The 15,797-nt window shown below is 52.7% G+C and overlaps 1 protein-coding gene across 1 annotated transcript in view; it reads left to right on the forward strand.

Moving 5' to 3' along the window:
* LOC105003606 (cytospin-A-like) overlaps positions 1-15,797 on the forward strand; it is a 50,228-nt gene that overhangs the window by 30,583 nt on the left and 3,848 nt on the right. The window contains exons 7-10 of the mRNA XM_010860867.1: positions 7-1,239; positions 2,198-2,405; positions 13,298-13,371; positions 14,509-14,685. Coding sequence (XP_010859169.1) covers positions 7-1,239; positions 2,198-2,405; positions 13,298-13,371; positions 14,509-14,685 — 1,692 coding nt within the window. The remainder of the gene's footprint in view (positions 1-6; positions 1,240-2,197; positions 2,406-13,297; positions 13,372-14,508; positions 14,686-15,797) is intronic.

Below are 15,797 nucleotides of genomic sequence, written 5' to 3' on the forward strand. Positions count from 1 at the left end.
CACCAGCCAACCGACGTGGAGTCCACCTTGCTGCAGCTGCAGGAGCAGAACGCCGCCATCCGCGAAGAGCTCAACCAGCTGAAGAACGAGAACCGGATGCTGAAGGACCGGCTGAACGCGCTGGGCTTCTCCCTGGAGCAGAGGCTGGACCATTCCGAAAAGCTGTTTGGCTATCAGTCCCTGAGCCCAGAGATCACCCCTGGTAACCAGAGCGACGGCGGCGGGACGCTGACCTCCTCGGTGGAGGGCTCGGCCCCTGGCTCGGTGGAGGATCTGCTGAGCCAGGATGAAAACACGCTCATGGACCATCAGCACAGCAACTCCCTGGACAACCTGGACAGTGAGTGCAGTGAGGTGTACCAGCCCCTCACGTCCAGCGACGACGCCCTGGACGCGCCCTCGTCCTCGGAGTCAGAAGGCCTTCCGAGCGTAGAGCGCTCTCGCAAGGGCAGCAGCGGGAATGCCAGCGAAGTGTCTGTCGCGTGCCTGACGGAGCGGATACACCAGATGGAGGAGAACCAGCACAGCACGAGCGAGGAGCTGCAGGCCACTCTGCAGGAGCTGGCTGACCTGCAGCAGATCACCCAGGAGCTGAACAGCGAGAACGAGCGGCTCGGCGAGGAGAAGGTGATTCTCATGGAGTCCCTGTGTCAGCAGAGCGACAAGCTGGAGCACTTCAGCCGGCAGATTGAGTATTTCCGCTCCCTCCTGGACGAGCATCACATTTCCTATGTCATCGACGAAGACGTGAAAAGCGGGCGCTACATGGAGCTGGAGCAGCGCTACATGGACCTCGCTGAGAACAGCCGCTTTGAACGGGAGCAGCTCCTTGGCGTCCAGCAGCACCTAAGCAACACCCTGAAGATGGCCGAGCAGGACAACAAGGAGGCCCAGGAGCTGATCGGGGCACTCAAGGAGCGCAGCCACCACATGGAGCGGGCCGTCGAGTCCGAGCAGAAGGGCAAGGCGGCCCTGGCCGCCACCCTGGAGGAGCTCAGAGCCACCCTGGCCAGTGACCAGATCGAGATGAATCGCCTGAAGGCCCAGCTGGAGAACGAGAAGCAGAAGGTGGCGGAGCTGTACTCTATCCATAACTCTGGAGACAAGTCTGACATTCAGGACCTCCTGGAGAGCGTCAGGCTGGACAAGGAGAAAGCAGAGACTCTGGCCAGTAGCCTGCAGGAAGACCTGGCCCACACCCGGAATGATGCCAACCGGCTGCAGGACGCCATCGCAAAGGTACCGTTTCAGTAGATAGAGGGCTCTGGAGCCGCATGGAGTGGCTGTGGCACACGGCACGCTTCCCGAGAGTCGGCAGCTGGGTGGCGTGCCACTAGATCCTCCTAAGGGGATCTTTTTCTGAGCTGCTTGTCTTGGGCGGGAGTGAAAAGTGTTCTTGTAACGACGTCACTTCCACTCTCACTTCTCCACCGTGGTCCTGCCTGTGAAAGGCTAAAGCTGGGGTCACGCCTGACGGAAGTTGTCCCCAGTTCTGGGGATGCCCGGGGGAGCGTGTCACGCAGTGTCACAGCACCCTCGCGGCTGTATTGACACAAGGAAAATGGAGAGCCAGAATTGCGGTCTGTGGGGCCAGCAGCGTCTGCCTCCTCTTCTGTGGTGTGGTTTTTCAAGTAGGGTTCTAGGAGTTTGGGTTAAGCTGCTGTGCAATTTGTATGAGAGTCTGTTCTTAATACGTAAATCTTAATTTTTTAAGGGATGACTTTCAGAGATACAGTTTAGGAGATATATTTGTTGGTGCGTACATGTTGGGGGCCCCCGTGAACTAATAGTTTGACAGTGTTTGAGGATTTTTGGTTTCTGTTTTTAATTTGATACTGAAACCGTCAGAAAGCAGACATCATTTTTGTGGGAAAACATGTTAATTGTTGATGAGATGCATGCCTTCAGTCCAAACTTTGGAGAAGGGGAGACTTCTAAAACCTCTTCGTAAGTACTGTAGCGAGATTCAGTACTCGTGCTGTGATGTCAGCGCGAGGTCAGTGGTGTGGCAGCGCACCGTGCTGAGGTGTGTTGTGTGATGTCCGAGGCGCTGGACGCCCACAGTGGTCACACGGCCCTCCTCACTCTCGCAGAGCAGTGCCCACTTCGCGCCCAGCCCAGGTGGCCTGTGCGTCCGTCCTGGGACTTAGCTCAGAACGGCGCTCCCTTCCTGACCTGCACCATCGGTTTCACGCAGGTGGAAGACGAGTACCGAGCCTTCCAAGGGGAAGCTAAGAAGCAGATAGAGGACCTGAACGTGGCCGTAGAGAAGCTACGCTCAGAGCTGGAAGAAAGAGACACAGAGAGGAGTGACATGAAGGAAACGATCTTTGAGCTTGAGGATGAAGTGGAGCAGCACCGGGCAGTGAAGCTGCACGACAACCTCATCATCTCGGACTTGGAGAGTAAGTGACGCCCCCGACCCGTGGGACCGTGCACGCTCGGGACAGACGGGGCGGGTGGCTCTGCCTGGGCAGGGTGCTGGGGCAGCCGTGCTGTGGCTGGGCAGGCACGTGTGGGCTGGGGCCTCATGGCACCGCCCGTCTCCCGGCCGCTGTTTTGCTCCTGAAGGACTGTTACACAGAAGCATCTCTTTAAAACTGCGTAACTGTGAACAAAGTCATTTCAGTGAGACGTTAGTGGGGCTGTTACCTTTCTAGATCTCAGGAAAAGCCGTTTATCACCAGCATCTAGTGGTTGCAAGTGTAGGGAGACCAAAGCTACTGATATTTAGGCCTACAGCACAGGTTTTTGTTTATCTGTTTAATTTTCCTCCTTTCCATGAAGATTTTATGGTCAGGTAGATTTGGAATTCGGATTTTGAGTTGCTCTGTTTGCTTTTTTAAAAGATTTTTTAAAACTATTTTGTAGTTATTTCAGACTTATAAAAAAAGTTGCAAAAATAGTACAAGCATTTCTGTGTGAAAATTTGATGAAGAATGGAAGTTCGCATGATCCTCTCACAGACTGTGTGCTATGTTGGAAGCGAGGAAAAAGATACACGGTGGAGCAGTTGGGCAGCACTGTGACGGGCACGCGGCTGTGCCTGGGCCGCGTTCTGGCTGAGCTGCGACTCATCTAGTCACAGAGACACGTGTAGGCAAAAGGTGAGGAACGTCGTGCTGGCAGGACTGAGTGGTGTTTCCCCGAAGACGCCGCTGTCGTGAAGCGCCGAGGCCGAGCGGGAGTCCCAGGCTGCAGGAGTGGGGAGGGCCAGCCCCTGCCCCCTTGCCTGCCGGCCCCGGGCTGCCCTCAGGCTGTGGGGACGGGCGTCGGCACAAACGCGTGAGGTGGACAGCCCCGGGTCTGAGTGCTGGTAGGGACCACACACCGCATCGTGCCGGGGTGAGGGGCATGGCTCGTGTCCCTAAGGAAGGATGAATGCAGGCGGATGGGCAGAGAGCGGAGGCAGCAGAAGCCGGAACACGGCGCTCTGTTAGGTGGGCAGGGCTGAGTAAGAGGCGCGTGGGAGCCAGGTCCTGGTCCTTGTGTCACATCCTGTGTCTTTTGTAACTTTCAAGCTATTTCCAAATGATAGGTTTTTAAAGTTCTTCTGTACTCTTTACCTGGATTCCTTGAATATCAGCAAATTTTAAGTAGTAATGGCTGCTAAGGATGGCCTGGTGGGGATGGGGAGGATGGAGGTAACCTTTCTGGATGCCTTGGTGGTTTTTCAGTCGCCCATTCGTGTCTGACTCTTTGTGACCCCACGGACTGCAGCATGCCAGGCTTCCTTGTCCTTCACCATCTCCCAGAGTTTGCCAAAACTCATGTCCATTGAGTCCGTGATGCCATCCAACCGTCTCATCCTCTGTCGCCCCCTTCTCCTCCTGCCCTCAAACTTTCCCAGCATCAGGGTCTTTTCCAGTAAGTTGGCTCTTCACATCAGGTGGCCAAAATATTGGCGCTTCAGCTTCAGTCCTGCCAGTGACTATCCAGGGTTGATTTCCTTTAGAATTCACTGGTGTGATCGCCTCGCTGTCCAAGCAACTCTCAAGAGTCTTCTCCAGCACCGCAGTTCAAAGCCTTAATTCTTTCGCGTTCAGCCTTCCTCGTGGTCCGACTCTCACATGCATAGACGACTACTGGAAAAGCCACAGCTGTGACTGGATGGGCATTCGTGGGCAAAGCGCCGTCTCTGCTTTTAATGCTCTGTCTGGCTTTTCATCCGAGGAGCAAGCATCTTTTAATTCATGGCTGCAGTCACCGCCCACAGTAGTTTTGGAGCCCAAGAAAATAAAGTGTCATAAGTCTGTCATGGTTTCATTTTTTTCTCCATCTATTTACCATGAAGTGATGGGACCAGATGCCATGATCTTAGTTTTTTTGAATGTTGAGTTCTAAGTCAGCTTTTTCGTTCTCCTCTTTCACCTTCATTAAAAGCCTCTTTAGTCCTTCTTCACTTTCTGCCATAAGGGTGGTGTCATCTGCATGTCTGAATTTATTGGAATTTCTCCCAGCAATCTTGATTCCAGCTTGTGATTCATCCAACCTGGCATTTCACATGATGTATTCTGTGTAGAACTTAAATAAGCAGGGTGACGATACGCAGTCTTCACGACATACTCCTTTCCCAATTTTGAACCAGTCTGTTGTTCCATGTCCGGTTCTAACTGTTGCTTCTTGACCTGCATACAGGTTTCTCAGGAGGCAGGTAAGGTGGTCTGGAATTCCCATCTCTTTAAGAATTTTCCACAGTGTGTTGTGATCCACAGTCAAAAGCTTTAGTGTAGTCAAGGAAGCAGAAGTAGATGTTTATCTGTGATACAACGGATGTTAGCAGTTTGATCTCTGGTTCCTCTCGTATGTCTGTACATCTTGTAAATCCAGCTCGTACATCTGAAAGTTCTCGGTTCAAGTACTAATGAAGACTAGCTCGAAGGATTTTGAGCATTACCTTGCTAGCATGTGAAATGAGCTCAACTGTGTGGCAGTTTGAACATTCTTTGGCCTTTCTTTGGGATTGGAATGAAAATGGACCTTTTCCAGCCTTGGCTAGAGCTGTTGAAATTTCGGGTCATGCTTCTTTGCGGACCGACAGGCAGATGCAACGTGGAGCTGGAGCACCTGTGCCCGTGGGTGCAGGGGTTGGAGGGGGTTGATCTACTCCCAGGAGAGGGGGGGTTGTTTGCATCAGCCCTCAAGGTGTCTGGTGGCAATTCTGAGCTCTGGCTGGTTGACCTGGCATTTGTAGGATGACCTCAGGGCTATTCAGACTATTCCAGAGTGTGAGGGTACTGGAGTGGCTTGTGGGACTGCATTCCTGAGGGACGTGGTGATGCACTTTTTCATCTAAAATTTTAGAAAACTTTTAGTTTAACATTTATGTCCAGTTTGTATTTCATTGTCTGAACTGAGAGAGTTAACTGCATTTACTTCCTAAATACAGATGGTTCTAAAGTTTCAGATTAACTTGGGAGTTCAGTGTCTTCTTTTAGTACAGATAATAGCCTTTTGCCTTGCAAACCTTTTGCTTTGAATGTGGAAAGAGTGACACCTTGTGGTAATTGGGGTGATAGCTAGAAAAATGTTAGAGGTTTCCAGGGACAAAATTTTCCATATCAATGCCAAAATAAACATGACATAAACAGGGTATGGATTTTAAGTATAAAATGGCTGAAAATCCTTAATAAAATCTTTTTGGCCATGTAGTTTCTCTCCCCAATTTTAAAATAATTTTTTATTTTGTATTTGGGTATTGCCAATTATGGAAACAGTAACAGGCTTTATTTTCTTGGGCTCCAAAATCACTGCAGATGGTGACTGCAGCCATGAAATTAAAAGATCCTTGCTTCTTGGGAGGAAAGGTATGACCAACCTGGACAGCATATTAAAAAGCAGAGACATTACTTTGCTGACAGAGGTCCATCTAGTCAAGGCTGTGATTTTTTCCAGTGGTCATTTATGGATGTGAGAGTTGGACCATAAAGAAAGCTGAGTGCTGAAGAATTGATGCTTTTGAACTGTGGTGTTGGAGAAGACTCTTGAGAATCCCTTGGACTGCAAGGAGATCCAACCAGTGAATCCTAAAGGAAATCAACCCTGAATAGTCACTGGAAGGACTGATGCTGAAACTAAAGCTCCAGTACTTTGGCCACCTGATTCGAAGAACTGACTCATTGGAAAAGACCCTGATGCTGAGAAAGATTGAAGGCAGGAGGAGAAGGGGACGACAGAGGATGAGACGGTTGGATGGCATCACTGACTCGATGGGCATGAGTTCGAGCAAGCTCCGGGAGTTGGTGATGGACAGGAAGCCTGGTGTGCTGCAGTCCATGGGGTCGCAAAGAGTGGGGCATGACTAAGCAACTGAAGTGAACTGATAGCTGATTAATGGGCTTCCCTGATGGCTCAGCAGGTAAAGAATCCGCCTTCAATGCAGGAGACACAGGTTCAATCCCTGGGACAGGAAGATCCAGTGGAATAGGGAATGGCAACCTGCTTCAGTATTCTCGCCTGGGAAATCCCACGGGCGGAAGAGCCTGGTGGGCTGCAGTCCACGGTGTCTCAGGGAGGTGAACACGACTGAGTGCGAGCACAGAGACAACGGCTGATCAACAACATTCTGAGGGTCCCAGGCGGACAGCAGGGGACTCGGCCACACGCATGCATGTGTTTCTTCCTGGCCGCGCAGACTGCCACACTACGTGAGCAGAGCTCCCTGCACCGCATAGGAGGTCCTTGTTGGTTATCCGTTTTAAGTACAGCAGTGTGTACATGTCCAGTTTTTTGAAATAAAAGTTGAAATAGGCAGCCGTACCTGGAGAGCTGGGTGGCAGTTAGCAGCTCCTGCCTGGGTGTGGCGGTCAGTGGCATTTCGCAGCGTTTGCCTTCTGAGTGTGTGTTTAGCTGGACCGGTTGGCAGTGAGCTGTGGACACTGACCTCCGGAATGTGTCAGCACATCTCCTGTAACCACAGTGCAGGGTCACAGTTAGCAAAGCTAGGCGTGAGCTCTTAGCATCGTCGAACACCCCACGTGCAGATTTTCCTAGCTGACCCTAGAATTCCTTTATAATTGTTTGATAGGATCCAGGATCCAGACACATTTCATGTAATTTCTGTTATAGCTACATAATCTGATAGGAGTTAGTTTTTTCCTCAAGAATTCTAGCCTTTGGGATGCATGCTAAGTCAGCACTTGATTTAGGGGCGTCCAGGAAAGGGAATGCTGCTAACTGGGAGATGAGGGGTTTTTCCTGTGGAATGAAAGCATCCCCATGGTCAGTGTTAGAGCCTGTTTAATCACCCTCCTCCAAAGAAATCCTGCACCCATTAGGAGTCGCTGATCATTCACCCCAGCGTGGTTCTGACTTTGGTATTAATAGACAAGATTTCAAAACAGCTTTTGTGAATGTACTCAGGACATGGAGGAAAGCGTACTCGTCATGATGAACAAATAGTAAATCCCCAGAGGTAAAAACTGTTAAAAAGGAACCTAGTAGGTATTCTGAAACTGAAACATTAAGACAGCAAATACAGAAAGTTACTGAGTCATTTAAACTGCAAATCAGAGATGTGGAAGAGCCACTGACCTTGAACGTCAATCTGTAGACATTATCCAGGGTCTGCATGGCCCCCCGGAGAGCTTGGCGCCGGCGCCGTGTAGACCTGGAGGGCGTGCCGGCCTGGCCTGGCCTGCGGTGTCCTGGCCGCACCGGGACATCACATCTGAGCCGGGAAGGTCTGAGGAGCAGCTCTCCCGGTAAATACTCTTTAAGACTTCCAGCTCAGGACGAGGGCACCTCTTTTCCCTCCCACAGTCCTAGGGACACGGCGGGAGAGACATTATAAAACACTCTGAACAGCAGAGCAAAGAGAAAACGGGAAGGGTCCTGTCCGTAGGCCAAGAGTTCTAAGCAGTCTCTGGAAGACTTCATGTATCTATAAAGCCGATGGAGTTGGCCTTGGGTATCAGCGGGAATAGAGAGGTCTGCGGCCTAGAGAGCTTTGCACCTCTCAGTCGTGATGTCCCCACCGTGCCCTGGGGCTGAGGGCACCATCCTCCCTGTGGGGTCTGAGGCCGAGGGATCAGGCGCTGGGGGTCCTCACACGCCCTCCTCTGCTGGGCACCGGCTCTGCTGCTGGCCCGACGCTGCCCCTGGGCTCGTCTCTGTCTAAGGAAGGTGGGACTCTGGGCCCGGGGGCCCCCAGCACCACACCCTCCGTACTGTGCCAGGATAACTGCCGGCTGCTGTGTTGTCTTGAAAAGGAGACCACACAGAGGGCAGGGCAGCTCGGCCCCGCAGTGAAATGGGCGCGCGCCTGTCGCCTCCGCAGAAACCGCCTTTTCCCTCCTGTTCATCCAGAGTGTGTCCCCCCACCCCCAGCAGAGGCTCCTGTCGTCAGCAGAGCCTTCTTTAGCCAGTGGTCCGTCCAGAAGCGTGCAGGAGTCTCTGATGCGAATCATTCTTTGTAAGTAAGAGAGACCAGCCAGGACTTACTAGACGTTTTAATACCTTCTTGTTGCTTTGTCAAGTCCGACTCTCTGCGACCCCATAGACTGTAGCCCGCCAGGCTCCTCCATCCATGGGATTTCCCAGCAAGAGTGCTCGAGCAGGTTGCCATTTGCTTCTCCAGGGGATCTTCCCGATCCAGGGATCGAACCTCTGTTTCCTGCATTGACAGGCAGATTCTTTACCGCTGAGCCACCAGGAAAGCACCTTTTAACATCTTAGAAGAGCTTAGAGGAGAATAGCAGAAAGAAACAGCTCAACAGAGCCTCCAAAATAAAGCTGCTAACGTGCCGAGCGAAACACAGCTGACTGGTATCAAGAACAGTGGTGCCAGCCAGACCTCAGGTCCAGCTTGGCCACGACCTCACCTCCCACGCGCTGTCTGCGTAGCCCTGAGCCCTGCACCCTTGCAGCTGCGTTCTGCCCTCTGCAGCTCCTGAGGTTCCGGCCAGCTAGGGCCTGGCATCCTGATACATGGCAGTTGATGACCGTGGTGACCATGGGCGGCTCGAGACGAGAGAGCGGGCAGCAGCAAGAGGAGGAAAGCTGTGTCCCGCTGCGATGAGACGCCCTGAGGCACGGCGCTGGGGCCTTCGTGGAGAGGACTCGTGTTGACTGTGATGAGACGCCCTGAGGCACGGCGCTGGGGCCTTCGTGGAGAGGACTCGTGTTGACTGTGATGAGACGCCCTGAGGCACGGCGCTGGGGCCTTCGTGGAGAGGACTCGTGTTGACTGTGATGAGACGCCCTGAGGCACGGCGCTGGGGCCTTCGTGGAGAGGACTCGTGTTGACTGTGATGAGACGCCCTGAGGCACGGCGCTGGGGCCTTCGTGGAGAGGACTCGTGTTGACTGTGATGAGACGCCCTGAGGCACGGCGCTGGGGCCTTCGTGGAGAGGACTCGTGTTGACTGTGATGAGACGCCCTGAGGCACGGCGCTGGGGCCTTCGTGGAGAAGACTCGTGTTGACTGCGATGAGACGCCCTGAGGCACGGCGCTGGGGCCTTCGTGGAGAGGACTCGTGTTGACTGCGTATGATTAGAACTTCCAGTGAAGTATCGGAATTATTGATAAACGGCATTGGGAGAAGTATTGGTAACATATATCAAATATGTAGAGAGGTTCAGTAAGACTAGACTGACCCGCTAGCTAAATGATGCGTGTGAATAAGTAAGTCCGAAAAAGATACAGGAAGATGCTTGACTTCTGAAAAAGGCAGTGAAACAAGACAAGATGGGGGTTTGAGGAATTTAAGAGCTAACATGTAAGGGAGGAGCAAAGGGTCCCTTCTGGAGCACTGATCAGAATTCTTACGAGGGTAACAGTGCCACAGCAACCTGCTTGCAGAAACCTGCTCTTCAGAGAACCCTTAAGGCTTGCAGCTGTACGCACAGATGTGGATGCTCCCGAGTTGCAGGTCACCAGAGACCAGGAAACGACCTATATTTTCAACAGTCGAGGTCCAGTTAGAAGCCCGTGGGCTCGGTGCGTCCCTGCCTCGCTGCTCTTTCACCAGCCGGGGTGGGCACGCCCGGTCGGCGTGCGCAGGCCAGAGAAGCGTGTGCGTGAAAGAAAGCACGCGCCAGAGGATGAGCCGGGGGTGTTACCCGCGATGAAGACCACGGCGGTTTCACTACAGCGTCACACTCGGACTGTAGCCAGCCGTAGTGGCGTTCCTGAAGAAACACCGAACTCCGTGTATCCCATCCCGTGGAGTCTGTAACTTGGTGACTTCTCAGAAAGAATTCTGTACTCTAGAGCGAGTGGTCGGCCTGTCCCTGCTGAGTTTCAGGTGGCCCTTCAGTGCCTGTCCTCTCTCTGGGGATGAGTCCTCAGATAACGCCTGAGACCCGGAGGCGCTCGTGGTGCTTATGAGACATGCTGGAGCCGTGCTGACTCTTTATTAATGGGAGGTTGCTGAGGCGAATCACGATATTTCCAGTTGATGGAGTATGATTGTGGCCATCAGAACACTGCTGCGGGTCCATATTTATTGGTAAAAGTGTCCAGTATCTACTGACTAGTGGGAGAGCTTATAAAGCAGTAGAAATAGTATAATTTTTTTTTCTTGTAAACGTGTATTACTTTTAGAATCAAGGGGTAAAAGTTACAGCCACATTTTGGGGGGAGGGATAAAAATGAGTAAAATAAAAAGCAGTAGGGACTTCCCTGGCAGCCCGCTGGATTAAACCTGCACACTTCAAGGCAGGGGACGCGGGTTCAGCCCCTGGGTGGGGGGTTAGAATCCTGCATGCTGTGAGGCGTGGCCACACATAGAAAACGAAGACAAAAGTAGTGAATGGTTTATTCTAAACTCACGCGTATCCTCCTCCTGCATCGGGGCTCTGTTTTGGGGGTACAGCTGTGGCCTGGTGGCTGGCTGCCCGCCGCCCCGCCCACCCTGAGGGGTGCAGCTTTAGCTGACAGGTTCCCGGGTCCTTCCTGCCTCTGAAAACGGTGCCTGACGGCCGTTGGCAACACCAGCCAGGTACAGGGCCGGCTGAGCACTGGGCATCTTCTGGCATCAGAGGGAAGGGGAGCTTGCGGGGACTTTGCTCCCTTCACACCACAGGGGTCGTGGGGGTTCTCATAGCGAGGCTGCTGACCACAGCGCCCGCAGGGGGACGGGCCCGTGGCCGGAAGTGGCGCAGAGGCCCAGCTGGTGGTTCTGGTTTGTCGTCGGTGGTGGGAAGGTTGTGAACCCCACTGTTAGATGGGCAGGCTGGTGCCCGGGATTGCTCAGAGCAAGGTGGGCCCAGTGGCAGCGACAGAAGAGAGACGCGCCGATTCCCAGAGCGGAAGCGGCGCTGCAGTTAGCCTTGGAGAGGGAGGTCGGTGCGCTTCTGTTCTTTGAGAGACGGTGGTGCTGCGTGCGAGATGGAGGCAGTAGATGGCAGCGTCTCTCCCACTCAGGCTGTGAGGCGGGAGCTGTGTCAAGGCCCGGGTGACCGAGGCCCACGCTGCCCCGTGTGACAGGCCGCTGCCCAGCCTCCTCACCGTGCGGGCTGGGCCGCCGGCGCCCGTGTTTCCAGGGAGGAAAGCCGGTTGTCACTTTTCCTGCTTCTGTGAAGCGTAAATAATAGAGTTCCCTGGAGACTCCTGAAGTCCTTTATTCCACCTGAATATGTCCACTGGCCGTCAGTGCCCTTCTGTTTAAGTGGGGACGCGACCGCAGCGGACTCGCGGTGCTGAGGGTAAGGGGTGTCCTCTGAGAGCCACGGTCCCGTGAGTCCTGTGGCCGTGAACGTCGAGGCTGCTACAGAGGAGAGGGTGAGAGCAGAAGAAGGGCGCCTGGGGTCTTACGGTGAGCCTGAGACGGCCACGTGGCTTACGTGTCGCCTGAGGGTCAGGGCAGTAAGACCGGCAGTCGCGCGCCTCGTGCGTGTCCCCTTACACGACAGGCCGCCTGCCGCCAGCAGGGAGGGAAAGCAGTTTTCAGCAGAGGAGAGATACACACTTTTGTCGTGCTTGTTTTAACTGTAAAACATCTTTTGCGCATAAGTGTAGTATAAAGGATAGGTGTGTGACCTCTAGTGTTTTCCACGCTAGGCATGTTACAGCGTCTGTCCTTGTTCCTTGCCCGTGTCTGCTGATAACCACCAAGACCCCGATTTCATCCACACGTAGGTCAGACAGAGCCCAGTTCCCTCTGGTTCCAGAGTCATCCTCGCCTGTGGTGCTGGACTTGCCCGCTCGCCTGTGTCCCCCCTTTGCCCTGACCAAATGGGATGGCCCGTGTGGCCCCTAAGTTCCAGGTGAAGTGAGGTCCGAAGCAGCTGTGTAGAGCCAGACTGTTAAAATTTAATCCTTTGCGATGAAAACACCCTCTTTTCTGTCTCTGAAAGGGTAGGAACTGTGCCCATTTTTCCTTTCCTTATATCTCAGGCACCTTGTGCAAAAATTTAACACAAAAGCAGGTACTTATGGGCAGTTTCTTGAATTACTGAGTGAAAGTAATTAACTTTTTATTTTATAAAAAGCTGACTTTTTGGAATAGTAGACAATGATGTCCCTGTGCCTGCCTGGCCCTGGGCCTTGGCGTGCCTGCGTGCTCCTCTGCGGCCCTGCTCTGTCCCGCGTGGCCCTGGGCCGTGGCGTGCCTGCATGCTCCTCTGCGGCCCTGCTCTGTCCTGCCTGGGCCGTGGCGTCCCTGCGTGGTCCTCTGCGGCCCTGCTCTGTCCCGCCTGGCCCTGGGCCGTGGTGCGCCTGTGCGCTCTTCTGCTCTGTCCAGAGCGGCCTTTGCATGTTCGCGGCACTCGTCAGGTGCTCACGGTGCAGGACACTGTTTGAGGGAAATTCACGTTATGCAGGAAATAATTTGAGGAGTATTGGTTTACTTAATCCTTTGTGAAAAGACTTTTCTATAGAATTAAATAGCAGGTCCCCAAGTTATTAAATAATTAGGTTTGTAAAAACTTTAGTAAAGTCACGACTTTTCTGGAATTTGTTCCAGTGTGCAGAGTTAGGTTACGCTTGTGAAAACGGGTTAATAACCCTTTTGATTACAGCCCCCGTTTTAATTGCAGTCAGCGTTGTTTTGATTGGTTCTGAGCCAGCAGCATGTGCGTTTCCAACAATTGATTTAACTTAGCTTTTTGTTTCAGAATTAGGACGCTGCGGAAGGAAGTCATCCAGAAGTCGCAGTTTAAATTTGATTTTTTCCTTACAGAGTCATGCTGCTTTATACTTGGATTGGAATTCCTTTTCAAGTTTTGTATTAAAAATAGAATGTCTTTAGGTAGGATGACTTTTTGAATAGCATATTTAAGTATCCCCTCCCTTTCTGTTTTTCCTTTTAAACGTGGTTTAAGAATAAATAGTTAAACTTTTGTGGTCTTTTCAGATACGGTTAAAAAACTCCAGGACCAAAAACATGACATGGAAAGAGAAATCAAGACCCTGCACAGGCGACTGCGGGTAGGAACGCGCGCACGCCGTCCCGTCGGGAAGCGCGGCGCCCCGAAAGCTGCGCCCGCCGCCTGCGCGCAGCCACGGAGGGGCCGTGACCCAGAGCCGCCGGGCTGCGGGCGGGGCGGGGCGCCCCTCAGAGAGGGGCTGGCGCCGGGTTTGACGAGCAGCACTTGGGGAGCAGGGGTTATATCCCGAGAAGAAACGTCATGAGCCCTTGATGAGGAAGGGTCCCAAGCTAAGCTGCCTTCTGTGGGCTTTCTGTCTTCTGTGGATGTGATCTGTCTGCGGCGGCAGTGACGCTCTGACGCAGAGGGTGGGGGAAGCTGGTCTCGAGGTTTGGGTTGACCCTGCGGTGCGGAAGACCTGGGTTCAATTCCTGGGTCAGGAAGTTCCCCTGGAGAAGGGAATGGCAACCCACTCCAGTGCCCTTGCCTGGAGAAGCCCACGGACAGAGGAGCCTGGCGGGCCACACGAGTCGGACGTGACTTGGCGCCTTCTTTCTTTCTTTCTCTCCGTTGCTCGGGCTGTGAGGGGTGCTGGGCGCTGCCCCTGGGGTTGGTGGCCGTGGCTCCGGGGGCGCCTGCGTCCTCCCCGCTGTGGGAGGCCACCCAGCGGACAGTCCTGAGCTCCTCCTCCTGTGTGTTTTGTCTGCTGAGATTAAATTTAGTGTTTTCCTTCTGCTTCCTCTTCCTTCTGATTTTTTTTTCCTGTTGGTTTTTGATGTCAGGATGTATATAGATTTTCACTGTAAGATCTTCCAGTGTAGTTTACAGACCATGTATCTACCTGCTTGAGCTCTTCACAGGCATATTTTGGATGATATGTTTATTTTCACAAGACTAACTTTGAAGCTTGCCACAGGGAAGGGCGGCCTGACCTGATCATGCTTACTGAGCAGTCCATGTGCTTGCTGCCTCAGGAAGCAGGTCAGCTGGCCGCTTTTCCTCACCAGGAACACCGCTCACTAAAAGTAGTTACGTAACCTGTTAGAAATAGGTAACAGCAGTTCTCTGGGATTTAAAGGAAATCAGTCATCACTTGAGACAGTGCATTACAGCAGTCTAATCATAAGCACATTTTATTGTTTTAAAGTACGTCTTCATTGCTCTCTTTTGGAAATAAAAACGTAGTTTTTTAACACAGGAGGAATCAGCAGAATGGCGGCAGTTCCAGGCTGATCTGCAGACCGCGGTGGTCATCGCTAATGACATCAAGTCTGAAGCCCAAGAGGAGATTGGTGACCTGAAGCGCCGCTTACATGAAGCTCAAGAGAAAAACGAGAAGCTCACGAAAGAATTGGAGGAAATAAAGTCACGCAAGTAAGAGTCAGGAAGCCAGCTGTGCCCCTCAGTTTCCACAGGGAACTCATGAGTCCTGGTTCTGTGATGCGGCTTTTCGGGAAGACTGTGTCCTGACGCTGCTGTGACTGAGTGTGGCTCCAGTGGACGTGACCCAAGTCCGGGCTTGTTCCCGGGCTCCCAGGAGCCCGTCAGTCTTTGAGTAGCCCTGTGAGGTAGCACGGGCTCCGTGGCCTTCCCGAGCTATCGTCAGCGTCCACAGTCCCCGACTCTGGAGGGGCTGGAGTGGCCACCGCACCTGGTCCATTGCGGTTCCCGCCTGTCCTCTGCCCCCGTCCCAGCCCCTTGCTCTTCCCTGGGCTGTCGTCGTCACGGAGGGTGCAGACCCTGGAGACAGACAGACTTGGCCCCGTGCAGCTCTGCTGCTGCTGGTCTTGGGGGTCTCGGTCAGACCTCAGTTTGCCCGTCTCTGCAGTGGACACAGTGCTGCTTCCGTCACAGAGTCGTGGGGCTGAAATGAGATGCCCGGATGCCGCTCACGGCCATGGCCGGTGTCCGTCAGCGGGTGTCTCAGAGACTCGAGTGAAGAACGCAGGCCGATTTCTCTCTGCTGCTCACTTGAAGAGTGTCTTGTGCTCATAACCCTGGAGTTTCTCCCATTTAACATAGACATCTTTGGAATCCTGTGAAAAGTCTTAGATGATGCACCCCAAGTTCCTAGGGAGACTGTCTGTGAGGGGAGAGACTGGTTTTTGAGGGTTTTTTTTTTAATTAAGTATAAGTGAAGTGAAGTGAAAGTTGCTGAGTCATTTCCAACTCTTTGCGACCCCATGAACTATACAGTCCTTGGAATTCCCCAAGCCAGAATATTGGAGTGGGTAACCTTTCCCTTTTCCAGGGGATCTTCCCAACGCAGGAATCCAACTGAGGTCTCCTGCATTGCAGGAGGATTCTTTACCAGCTGATTCACCAGGGAATCCCCAAGTATCTCTCTCTAAGTATCAGAGTTGGAGGTTATTATTAATAATGTGATTGTTCATTACGTTGAACAATTCTTAAATAGCCGTAGGGAAAAAATTTAGAAAAAATTTAGAGAAAAAATTTAACAGGCCAACTTGATAAAGCTGTGGACTT

Source organism: Bison bison, unplaced genomic scaffold (genome assembly GCF_000754665.1).
Source record: "Bison bison bison isolate TAMUID 2011002044 unplaced genomic scaffold, Bison_UMD1.0 scf7180017857507, whole genome shotgun sequence".
Taxonomy (NCBI): domain Eukaryota; kingdom Metazoa; phylum Chordata; class Mammalia; order Artiodactyla; family Bovidae; genus Bison; species Bison bison.